The sequence below is a fragment of the Salvia miltiorrhiza genome, chromosome 6, assembly GCF_028751815.1.
Source record: "Salvia miltiorrhiza cultivar Shanhuang (shh) chromosome 6, IMPLAD_Smil_shh, whole genome shotgun sequence".
Lineage (NCBI taxonomy): Eukaryota > Viridiplantae > Streptophyta > Magnoliopsida > Lamiales > Lamiaceae > Salvia > Salvia miltiorrhiza.
This window is the reverse complement of record NC_080392.1, coordinates 951,303-964,430: the sequence shown is the minus strand read 5'-3', so window position 1 is coordinate 964,430 and position 13,128 is coordinate 951,303. Positions and strand designations below refer to the sequence as shown.

At 34.5% G+C, this 13,128-nt stretch overlaps 2 protein-coding genes across 2 annotated transcripts; one reads left to right on the top strand and one right to left on the bottom strand.

Annotated features, from left to right (window-relative positions):
* The first annotated feature begins 371 nt into the window (after positions 1–371).
* On the top strand, positions 372–1,607 carry LOC130987682 (F-box/kelch-repeat protein At3g23880-like). Its single transcript, XM_057911291.1, has 2 exons — positions 372–533; positions 646–1,607. The coding sequence occupies exon 2, from the start codon at positions 715–717 to the stop codon at positions 1,489–1,491; it is 777 nt and encodes a 258-aa protein (XP_057767274.1). The 5' UTR covers positions 372–533; positions 646–714; the 3' UTR covers positions 1,492–1,607.
* Positions 1,608–9,880: 8,273 nt separating this feature from the next.
* LOC130987681 (xyloglucan endotransglucosylase protein 7-like) lies at positions 9,881–11,921 on the bottom strand. Its single transcript, XM_057911290.1, has 4 exons — positions 11,595–11,921; positions 11,213–11,432; positions 10,806–10,999; positions 9,881–10,301 (listed from the first exon to the last, which is right to left on the bottom strand). Exons 1-4 carry the CDS (start codon positions 11,744–11,746, stop codon positions 9,905–9,907), a joined length of 963 nt encoding a protein of 320 aa, XP_057767273.1. The 5' UTR covers positions 11,747–11,921; the 3' UTR covers positions 9,881–9,904.
* Between the last annotated feature and the right edge of the window lie 1,207 nt (positions 11,922–13,128).

Sequence of the window (13,128 nt, the reverse complement as noted above, 5' to 3'; positions counted from 1 at the left end):
TTAATACTCCCTCCGTCCCATGAAGCGTGACCCATTTCTTTTCGGCACGGGAATTAAGAAATTGATATTTTGTGTGTTAAGTGTGGTAGGTGAAAAAGTGACAAGGTGAATAAAGGGTAAATTTTTTGCTATTTTTAAAAACAGGTCAAGCTTCGTGGGACAACCCAAAAAGGAAAGTAGGTCACGTTTCGCGGGATGGAGGGAGTAATTAATAACTGACGATTTTTATTATGAAAAACTAAACTTCTAGTAAATATCATTCGTTTTAAGATTATCTTATACTATTAAACACTTTTTTTAAGTTTAAACGAAATTAGCCTAATTTTTTCTAATTTCAATTTTATCTTTCAAATTAAATTTATTTCCACACATTACTCTTTTTTTATATAAAGATAAAAATTTGTTGTATACCAAAAGCAAAACCCTCGCCTCTTATACAAAAAAATCGCAGCTTTGGGTATGGATCTTCCGGAAGAAATCATCACAGAGTTACTACTTCCAAGACTGCCGGCGACATCACTGTTGAGATTCAGGTGCGTCTCCAAATCATGGGGCTCTTTAATTGGAAGCAAAAGATTCATAAAAAAACACCACGAAAATTGGATAAAAAACTCATCTTTCCCCCAACGAATGGCCATTATACAGGGGAGTGCTATTGAATGGCCTAAGCAGTGTTCTCTGCTGTCGGTTTTGAACGCACCAAGGGATGCTATCATGTTGCCTACCCCTTTTTCTCGTTTAGCTCCTCCAACGAATACCAAATTGGTGGAATTTAGAATCATGGGGTGCTACAATGGGCTGCTCTGCCTCCTCGAGCAACCAGCCAGAAGAATCCACTTGTGGAACCCATCCACTCGAATCTGCAAGAAACTGCCGGAGATTCCTGATTGCGGCGGCATTCATACTCTGGGGTTTGGTTGGGTTGAATCGAGCGACGAGTACAAGGTGTTTCTGGTTCACAACGACGGGACTTATAAAGTTTATAGTTCAAAGGCGAAATCTTGGAAAACAATTGGGCTCCGCACTGATTTACTCCGGGTTTGGGGAACCGGGGTGTTTGCAGGTGGGAAGCTTCATTGGTCGCATTTTAGACCATGTGAGCAATATATTCTTTTCTTCGACTTCAAGAGTGAGGTGTTTGGAAGCATTGATCTTCCCTTTGCTCCGGATATCAGAGACAAGTTTGGCCTTGTGTGTGTGCTTGGTGGTTCCCTTTGTGTGCTGCGTCGTCACGACGATTATGAAAGAGGCTTAGCTCATGTCTGGGTTATGAAGGAGGAGTCTTGGGAGAAAGCGGTGGCTCTTGATCATCTTCTTGAGCTTCTTCAATCACCATCGCCATTGGTGGTGGGTCTAAATGGAGAGGTTTTGTTAAGTATTGGATCCCATTTGTTGGTTTATGATGCTCGGGATAATGTGTTCCACGTGCTCAAGTATACTTCCTATTGTCATGTCTATGTTGAGAGTTTAGTCTCACCAGAAGATTTATGAAACGTCTTGGTGAGTGGTTATGTTTATTTATGCAGATTTTGAAAAAGTATGAGTTTATGGATTTCAATATACTATTTTACATTTATATTATAGTAATGGAGTGAACATATTTGTGTTAAGGATGTGGATGTGCACTATTTATGTTTATTCTTTTAGTGGACCAATTACAATTTTTGATAGGTTATAATTGAATACAATTTGAAAAGGTGGTATTATGTGTTAAATACCATTTTTACAATTTCTGCTCTTGGTTTTACAAGGAAGAAAAAGATGAATAAGTATTGGCTTCTTTTAAAAAAATTGCTATACCTGAGTTGTGTTTGTGTAGCTTCTTTTAAAATTGCATTTGGTTATTACTATGAAAATACTTCAGCAGAAGACTTGATTATTTTCTGAATCTCTTGTGTTTGTTGTGTTTCCCTGCATAACAAGTGTTAGTATAGTTTTCAAAATTCTAGGTGATAAGCACATATTAGAGAGAAGAAACACTTTATGAGGAAAGGCACCCCTGTTATTTACAATTAGAGAAGTAATCTCATGGCACTTGGAAATAATAAATAATTGTAGGGTTGTTTTTTTGTAAATTGATTGTTGCTTAAAAGATTAGGATTTTTGAAATAGTTTATGTTGACTCCATCTCTAGCCATATAGGAATTACTAAAATTTGTTTAATTAGCTGAGTTTTTTTATACAAGACATGTAGTGTTTTTTTAGGAGATATAAGACATGTTCTTACCTTTACTATTTCATACTCCCTCCGTCCCTGAAATGGCTTCCTCTTTGGGGACGGCACGGATTTTAATGAAAAATTGTAAAGTGTATTGATAGTGGGGAAAAAGTGATATAATTATTATTGGAAGTTGTGAAAAGTGTTATAATTAGTATTGGGAGTGGTGAAAAGTGAAAAGTAAGAATAAATAAAGTATTATTAGTGGTGGGGTAGGTGTCCAAAAATGGAAAGAAAGAAAGAGGAAGTTATTTGGGGGACGTCCCAAAATGGAAAAAGAGGAAATTATTTTAGGGACGGAGGGAGTACTAATTAAGGCAATAATAAACCATTACAATATTTAGTGGAACACCTCTAATTATTGGCGTATAAATACACAAACTTTGATTCAATTTTGGTTTTTAACACAAATTTTAAAAAGTGTTAAGAAATAGTGCAATTTCAAGATGGTATGAGATTTCAAGATGGGTACCAAGCTAGAGAAGCTTTGAGACATAATGCAATTGAGAATGGGTGGCAACTTCATTTTAGCCGGGTTAGCAAGCATCAAATGGAAGCAAGATGTTCCTCACCTTGCAAGTGGAGATGTTATGGAAGTGTGGTAAAGTTAAATGGATCTTTTGTGCTGAAAGTTGTTGAAGGGGTGCATACATGTCCGAAGGCAATGAGAAACAAAGTGCTAACCTCCATTTGGATAGCAAACAAATATCTCAATGTATTTAGAGTGAGACCAGAATTTATTGTTAGAATTACAATAAGACATACTTGAAAGGCATGCTTATCATGTGACCATATGGAAATTATATAAAGCAGTTAATGAGTTGAGGGGTTCAGTGGAGGAGCACTATGCCAAGCTTAGAAGTTATATCCTTGAATTGCTTAGGGTGGATAAGGAGGGCAGATTTCAACTGAACTTGGATGTAGGGGCTGTTTTCAAAAGCAACAAATAAGCCCATTAACAATGTCTAACCCTAACCTTTTTACACTATAAATATGTACACTATTGAGCTACTACAACTCATTTTGTCTGAAATTTTCTATCGCCTCCTCTCTTCTCTCCCTCTCTCTCATTTTCTCTCATTTTTTGTTTGCTCTGGTCATTTTTTTACTGTTTTTTTTTTGGCATTCTTTCTCATTTTTTTTTTGCTCCGGTCATTTTTTCACTTATTTTTTTGGCATTCTTTCTTTGCAGATATGCAAAATTGAACAAAATTATCTTTTTCGTAGATTAGTTTATAATGTTTTTGTAGCATCATTGTTTGTAGATCTGTAAATATCTACAAAGTGTTGCATATTACTTTTTTATTTTTCTAGTTTTTCATTTTTTGTGTTTTAGGCACCATTTTTTTTATTTTAAAGTAAAAGATCTTTTCTTTTCGCAGATTAGTTGCTTATAAGAAGAAAAAATCAAATATTAGTTTTTTTTTTGTTTTCGTAATTATTTTGGACTTTCAGTGATACAAAATTTAAAATTTTATGGTAAAACTGAATTCACTGTATTATATTATAATTATAGAATATATATGTATATTTGTAGGCCCAAGTGGGCCGAACATGTTAGCAATTAATTTGGAATTTTGACCCAAAAAGAAAAAAAAATGATAACTATATATATTGTATTAGAAGAAATTCATCTCCACTTGCCTACAGTCGACGCTTCTCCTCTTTCGAAAGAATCCAAAACAATTCGTTATTTTCTTCTCTTTCAAAAGCTCTAGTAGTTAAGAAAGAGAAAGGTGAATTTCTTCTCTTTCGAAAGCTCTAGTAGTTAAGAAGACGCTTCTCCTCTTTCGAAAGAATCCAAAACAATTCGTTATTTTCTTCTCTTTCAAAAGCTCTAGTAGTTAAGAAAGAGAAAGGTGAATTTCTTCTCTTTCAAAAGCTCTAGTAGTTAAGAAAGAGAAAGGTGAATTTCTTCTCTTTCAAAAGCTCTAGTAGTTAAGAAAGAGAAAGGTGAATTTCTTCTCTTTCGAAAGCTCTAGTAGTTAAGAAAGAGAAAGGTGAATTCTTCGATTCTTTACCTAATTGTGATTTTTATTTGAAGAAAATTTCTGTTTTAAATTTTAGGGTTCGAAAGTTGCATTATTACTAGCATTCTTAAAGTTTTCATGAATTTCGCTTTGAAGTTTTCATTATTTCCAGTAACAGTGAATTCTTCGATTCTTTACCTAATTGTGATTTTTATTTGAAGAAAATTTCTGTTTTAAATTTTAGGTTTTTTCGAAAATTGGGGATTCATGGCTGAAATTGCATTATTACTAACATTCTTGAAGTACTAGCATTCATGGTTTTTTTAAATAAAAATCAGAATCGAAACAGAAATTTTCTTCAAATAAAAATCACAAATCAAAGAATTCACTGTTATTGGAAATCCTTGCGAAATTCATAAAACTTCAAGAATGCTAGTACTTGCGAAATTCATGAAAACTTCAAGAATACTAGTACTTGCAAAATTCATGAAACTTCAAGAATACTAGTACTTGCAAAATTCATGAAAACCTTCAAGAATGCTAGTAATAATGCAACTATAGCATAAAATCTTCAATTTTCGAAAAACACTAAATTTAAAACATAAATTTTCTTTAAATAAAAATCACAATTAGGTAAAGAATGGAAGAATTCACCTTTCTCTTTCTTAAGTACTAGAGCATTCCAAAGAGGAGAAAATAACGAACTGCTTTTGATGCTTTCAGAAGAGGAGAAGTGTCGACTGTAGGCAAGAAAGTGGAGATGGATTTCTTCTAATACAATATATATAGTTATCATTTTTTTTTCTTTTTGGGTCAAAACTCCAAATTAATTGCTAACATGTTCAGCCCACTTCGGCCTACAAATATACATATATATTCTATAATTATAATATAATATAGTGAATTCAGTTTTACCATAAAATTTTAAATTTTGTATCACTGAAAGTCCAAAATAATTATGAAAACACAAAAAAGAAACTAATATTCGAATTTTTTTTCTTATAAGCAACTAATCTGCGAAAAGAAAAGATCTTTTACTTTAAAAAAAAATGGTGTCGAAAACACAAAAAATGAAAAACTAAAAAAATAAAAAAAGTAATATGCAACACTTTGTAGATATTTACATATCTACAAACAATGATGCTATAAAAACAAAAAATAAAAAAAAATTATAAACTAATCTGCGAAAAAGATAATTTTGTTCAATTTTGCATATCTAAGAAAGAATGCCAAAAGAAATAAATAAAAAAAATGACCGGAGCAAACAAAAAATGAGAAAGAATGCCAAAAAAAAAAATAAGTGAAAAAATGACCAGAGCAAACAAAAAATGAGAGAAAATGAGAGAGAGGGAGAGAAGAGAAACAAAAAATGAGAGAAAATGAGAGAGAGGGAGAGAAGAGAGGAGGCGATAGAAAATTTTAGACAAAATGAGCTGTAGTAGCTCAATAGTGTACATATTTAGTGCTCGTTTGGTTCAAGTAGAGGAATGAAAAGGGAATGGAATCGAATAAAGGAGTAAAATGGTAACAATAACCATTATTTTTATTGAATGTTTGGTTAAACAATGAAAATGAATCATTAATATGAGATTCCCTTTCTTTTGTTTCCCCTCTATTTTGAGGGGTAACAAATTGGATGATTGGATTACCTTCAAGTAAGGGTAATGGTTATCTCATTACCCAAACCAAACAACAAGTAATGGATTCAATTACTTGAATCCCTTTCCAACCTCTAAAAACACCCAACCAAACGTGGGCTTATAGTGTAAAAAGGTTAGAGTTAGACATTGTTAATAGGCTTCAGCTTCTTTTTATATTTTTGGCTCATTTACCTAAAAAATATATATTCGGCCTAAAGTATGATAAGCCCATTGAAACCTATTATCCAGTCTCGACCCATCATTTTAGGTAACCCAACAATGGAATTATTATTATTATTATTATTATTATTATTATTATTATTATTATTATTATTATTATTACTTTAGACTACATTTTGCTTTATATTATTGCTTATTATTTATTACATTTTATATGTTATTACATATCTTATTATAGATTTGTATAATATTATGATATATAGTACTATTTACATAGTTATTATTAAATTGACAACATATGATAATTCGTTTAAAATAAATTGTTGGGTTCATAATTAAATTACATATATCAATATTTTTTATTTATTTTATTTATACTTTTGTTTATTATATACGTTAAATAATAATGTTTTTAGATTTAAATTAGGTATATAATGAATTTACACTTTAGTATTGTAATGGACAGAATCCGTGCAACCCGAAATCATGCGGCCCAACGGGTCGGCCCAATGAAGCAAGTCCATACGTAAGTCAATAGTAGTTGGTGTAATGGACAGAATCCGTGCAACCCGAAATCATGCGGCCCAACGGGCCGGCCCAATGAAGCAAGTCCATACATAAGTCAATAGTAGTTGGATACCTAGGAAAAAGAGGAAGATATGAAAGGACATTTCCGGGGTAATCGGAACGAGAAGGGTTTCAGAGAATACTCTAGAAACCCTAGTCGCCACCCTACGGGCCCGTAACCTATATATGCACCAGCCCATTGACATAAGAGGACACGGTCAATCATTCATTCCCACTCTGGCACTCACACACGATCTCTCACTCCCGCTATCCCCGCTCTTCCGTTCCGCCTCCACGCTCACAACTCTCTAGGGTTTCGATCGTCCGGCTGGCCCCGCTAGCCCCGACGTCCGTCACCCCTTGATCCATACCGCTCATTAGCTCTACCTCTGACTACTGGATCAACCGGATCAGTCGGAGAATTCCCTCATTACTATCCTTTTTCCATCTTCTCTCCATCGTTTAATTATTGTCATTACGTTACTTACGTTATTATTCATATCAATTCACTGACTTGAGCGTCGGAGGCCCTTCCATCGACACCCCCACCGGTGCTCTTCGGAGGGCTCTAACGTTGCTTGTGGTTTCAGGTTGCTAGTGCCCATCGATCCAGACGTTACTGACGTCACTTCCGTAATTGTTGGATTCACCCCCTACAAGTATTTAGTAAATTAAATATATTACATATTTATAACTTAGTACTGAATAGTAATATATTATAAAAATTGGAAACTAAATATTGATTAATTTTATTTTTGTTTTTGGTACTATATGAAATACTGTATATTTCTTGAATAGCATCAAATGTTCAAGAGCACCAAATCGTGAAATATACTTAAAGGTTGGAACTCCAATTATGATATTGAGAAACATTGATCATGCAAATGAATTGTATAATGAAACTCGATTGATGATAATAAGACTTGGATAGGATGTTTTGGAAGTGCAATTTTTATAGGAAAAATAATGCAAAAAAAAAAAAAATTTGATTCCAATAAAGCCATTGACTCATGTTGGTCCAAGATTGTCATTTAAGTTTGAATGATGAAATTTCCCTCTAATAGTCACTTATGCAATGACGATAAAAATCAAGATCAATCTTTTTTTCATGTTGGATTATTTTTGTCAAGAACAATTTATATACATGATTAATCATGCGTTGCGGTGTCAAAAGTATAAAATCTAAAATCGAGGATGACTTAAAATTTGATTTACTTACACGCAATATCTTATTTTTATATTTATTTATTTTAAATATTATCCAAGAATAACGCTCGTCGTGCAACGCACGGGTAGGCATACTAGTATAGTATAATTGCCTAGTAAATAATTCACATTATAGATTATGAGATCATCATTTAAGTCGAAAAATTAAATATTGAATGTAAGCCTGTCGATCGGTTCGGGTTCAATAATCTGAGTCAAAGTTTTGGGTTATTGGAAATCGATTTTCGCCGAATTTCAAGAACCGTTCTTGAATCGATTTGAGTGTTCGATTAATAAAATATCTGATTCATTTAACAGATTCGATTATTTGGGTAGCTAGTTGGATAAATTGAACTCAGAGCTCCAACTAATACAATTAGTAAGTTATCCATTAAATCATAACTCATTTTTTCTAATACCAAATAATTTAATTTTAACTAAATATCAAATTAAACTAAATTATATGGTAATTAACGGTCATTTAATGTTGAACATTATTTTGCTCTAGACATACTATTTTTCATCTTCTCTGTTTGTATATCTCTATATTTATTTTTCTCGTCTTCAATATTACTCTTTATCTTGTTTTTCTCACCCCAGTTTAATACTTGGTTTCCATATTTAAATTTTGAAGGGAAATCCCAATAACATCAACTCATAAAATAAAACAAAAAACAATCTTCTTTATGTGAAAACCACCAAATGGGATCCTCTGTCCCAAAATATAGTGTGTACCACGTGTACCACTCTTCATTTCTTTATATTTATAAATTATTTTTTATTTCATTTTAATTTATTATGCTTTTATATATTATAAAGATAATTAACAAGGGTTCACTCATTCATTTAGGGTTTATAATTATTTTTTTATATTTATTTGAATTAATAATAGATTATTTGGGTTCATTAATTCAAAGTTAAGTTATATAATTTTTTAAATTTTAATTTTCAATGATAAATACTAATTAGAGTTTATACTAATATAATAATTTTTATTTTTATAAAAAACAATTTATAAAATAAAGAAATGAAGAGTGGTACACGTGGTACACACAATATTGTGGGACAGAGGATCCCATCTGGAAAACCACGGTCACATTTAACAAATCCTTGCAGCTGCTCAATTTAAAAATTGCAGGCGCTCAAGCAATAGAATAACCAAACTCAAAATCAAAGAATAATATTTTTGGAACCAAAATATGTTAATCCAAGAAAAATTGCTAAAAACTCTTTCCGTCCTACTTATATTGTTCTTGTCACACTTTCGTTTTTAATTTGTCCAATTTATAAAGACAATTTGAAAAATAGTATGTGGTTTCTACCTTCTTTACACACATTAAATAATTAGTCCCTATCAACTTTACACCCTTAACACATTCTTCTTAATCTTCATGTCAAAAACAAATGTGACAAAATAAGTAGGGGACAAATATATTTTTTCAATATAATCTTAAATTCTAATCAATTTGTTTACTTTTGGTGATATATAAGATAAATAGATAATAATATAGCTTTATATCTATTATTTATTTTGACCTTTTGATTAATTATGAACTTATTCAAATTTACTCTGGTACTCCATGTAAAATCCCCTCAAAAATAAAACAAAGGGGGAAAATACCAAAGTGGTTTTATATCAGACTAACTGTCTTCTTGTAGTTGAATCTCACTCAATCATATATTTTTTCAATCTAACTACTAACACATGAAAGTAACAAAGGTTATGAAAGAAAATAATATCCATTAAACTTCAACATACACTAGTGCAATGCAACAAAATTGCCGCTCCAATCTAGTCTAAACACCGTATATAAAAAATTAATTCCTCCTACACTAATTAATCTAAACTAAATCTAAAACAACTAAGTTAGTATATACTCTCTTGGTCTACGGAATGAGTACCCATATTTACTTTTTGGTCCGTCCACCAAATAAGTATCCATTTTTTTATTTTTATTTTTGTAATTACGTGTATCTCACATAACCCATTCACAATAAAAGTGTGCCATTTATCCCATTCACACACTTAATCAATTTTTTAAAACCCGTGCCATTCCAGATGGGTGCTCATTTTCATGGACGAGCGAAGTATATATATATTTTTTTGTTAGAAGGTAATAAAACTAATTATATTTGCATTCACGGGCAGGTCCCTTAGGAAACCTCCATCTATCCTTGCAGTAATCATATACCATATGATTCCTCTGCAACCTCTTCATCCTCGCCCTACTCCGGTCGTCGAGCTCCGTCGTGAGCACCGCCTTGGTGGAGAAATCGGCGTCGGTGCAGGAGGAGGTTCTAGTGAGGCGCGACCAGACGCAACCGTCGAGGGAGTAATTCCGGTAGGCGGCGGTGAATGGAGCGAGGCTCCAATCGGTCTTGATGAGGCCATGCTGCGTCGCCCAATCCTCAGCGTTCCACAAACTTGAATAAATCCTCATGGGTTGATCTTTAAGGTATGGAACACCTAAATGCTCTATGTTCTTGAACTCCCTTATTGCTATGTTATCCACCAACCAGCTGAAATATTTACGGATGATGTCATTTTATGCACGTGGTTTTTATTTTTTATGATGATTTGATGCTTTCTGAAGTTAGTTTTTAAGAGATAAGGTGTTTAAGAGTATGATATTATAATGAGATGATTCCAAAGTTGGATAAGATATAAAATACTACTTCCTCTGTCCGGCGAAGTTTGATCACTTTCTTTTCGACACGGGTTTGAAAGAGCTACTCCGAAAATGAAAGTGTGGTAGGTAAAAAAGTAAAAATGTGAATAAAGAAAAAAAAATGTCATATAAGAAAAGTGATCAAACTTTGCGGAATAACCCGAAAATAAATAATGATCAAGTTTCGCAGAACGGATGGAGTAACATTAATTTTTTATTTCTCCAAACTAAATTAATTTGGTAGATTCTCACTTATCTTTATATGTGGTGATTATAAAAGGATAGTGGATTCAATTTGAAATTGTATGAGATGACAATGCGTTATTATGATGAATTGAAGAAGGAAAGTAGTTACATAACGCATTTGGGATTCCAAAGAATGGAATAAGTATGAAAATCTGCAGTTGGATCAAACCAAAGAAAGAATTGCTGTTCTCTGTCACCCTTTCCCTGGCTGAAGATGTTAGTGTGGAGTGTGTAGGGATTTCCACTTGAATTCCCCAAAAATTCAAAGTCTATCTCATCATGAAAGTCACCATGTGATGAAAACTGCATGTGCATGGCAATGTTATAAGAATAATAATAATAATAAAATGATGACCATATAGGTGGAGCTAGTATCCTGAAAATGAAGTATAGACCACAGATGTGCTGACCGTTGCCTGTCAGCGCCCCTGTATAGACTATACCTTCATTTGTGATAGGTGTGTTTCTAATAGACAACGATTTTGTCTATTAACAAAATTCTTATAGTGTACTTACATAATAAGTTGTGACAGTGCCTGCGGAGTTACCGGGGACAAGCTTCATTTGCATGTCCACTTTTCCAAACAACAACTCTTTCCTAGACTGGAAGCCCGACCCGGATTTCTTGTCGAGGGACAACGTCAGCAGCTCCCCCTCCTTCAGCACGCGTGCGTGCTCCTCGCCCCACGACATCATGAAATGCTCGTGAAACGTTCCATTGTTTGATGATTGCTTGCTGCAATTGCAATTGCAATTGGCCACACAGATATGTTTTGTGTGTGTGTGTTTAATTCAACAAAATTCATACCTTGTATATGTATATGTTGTGCTCTCTTGCTTGTATATATGTTCAGTTGTAAAGATTTTCTGGGAAATAAGTATGTCTAACTGCAAAAACAAATTTATTATCATCAGCGTCGTATAATTTGTATATATTTGAATTTGATAATCGGTAGGTGAAAAAAGGTAAGAAACCTTGAAGACGAAGATGGCGGAGAAGACGATGAATGCCAAGTAGGGTAGGAATTGGTTGTTGTTCCTCGGTGGCATAACGTTCGATTTCTTCAAACACAAATTTGCATTTCAACTATCATTATAACATCAATCTTTAATTTTTAGTCAAAAGAAAAAAAAAACATCAATCTTTAATTTCTTCTTTCTGTTTGATGTTTTTGTGTTTCATAGAAATTGAAGAAAAGTTTTTCAGCCATTAGTATTGCAACTCACAAAATGATGGTCATCCATTAGTATTGGATATTGGTGATCGCTAATGGTTAGTTGAACTATTTTTACTATTAATATTGTTGGAAATTGGTTGTGAGTAACCAATGTTTGATAATTTTTCGAGTACCGAAAACATTTAATTTAGCATAATTAAATGGGACAGGATCGATCTACGTTCCGAGTAGATGATCGTAGTATATTTATTTACTCAAAACCGATTTCCGGTGAGTGAGAAATAATTGTTTAAAGTTGGGTACTTGAAACATTGAGCTGTGGGAAAAGATAAGCATTAAATAAGATTTAATGCTTATCCCACATCGGAATGTGGATAACATTTATTACAGTATAAAAGTTATTACATCACAGGATGTAATAAAACTGTGTGCACAAGTGACGGGTTGCAAAGCCCACACGCGCGCGCCGCCGCCGCCGCCCGCCCGGCCCGGCCCCGGCCCCGGCCCGTCGCCCGTCGCCCGGCCCCGGCCCCCGGCGCCCGGTCCCGGTCCCGGTCCCGTCCCGGCCCGTCCCGTCCCGTCCCGTCCCCGTCACCCGACACCCGACACCCGACACGCGGCCGTGGACTTGGATCTTGGCAATTGGTCTTTGGGTGGTCTTTGAGCCTACCCTTATCTTTTTGGACCAACGAAAACTTGGTTCGAGGCCCAACTCGGTTGGGCCTACGCGCATGCACACGAAGCCCGCTCGGGCTTGGCCCGGGAGGACCCTTGGTCTCCCAGGAAGCTTCCACATTACTGCAGAGCCGTTACTTCTGTAACCGCTGTCTGAGAATTCATGGCAAATTCAAACAGCAGGGCAGTTACGTCCGTTTCTGTCTGTAACTCCCGACACACTTAAATACCATCAATGGTATTAACTCCCCCTATTGATGTGGACTGTGCCCTATAAATAGGACAGCCTCCATGCATCATAGCACATACCTGAAAACAAGCATTATACTCTTACTCTGCTGCACTCTGCATCGTAAAGTTCTGTTCTCGCCTCGTTCCAGTTCGCCGGAGCTCGTTGGTGTGCGGTGCTGCTACCTACGAGACGAAGCCGTTTCATCTTTGGGGACGACACGCCAAACCGAGAGCACTACCGGGGCGTATCTCGTCTTGCGGACAGAGGACTCTCCTCGACTCGGCTTTTTCACTGGTTTCAGTTTTACTGTAATTTCAATTCAGTTTTTCCTTGTAATCTAAACTCCT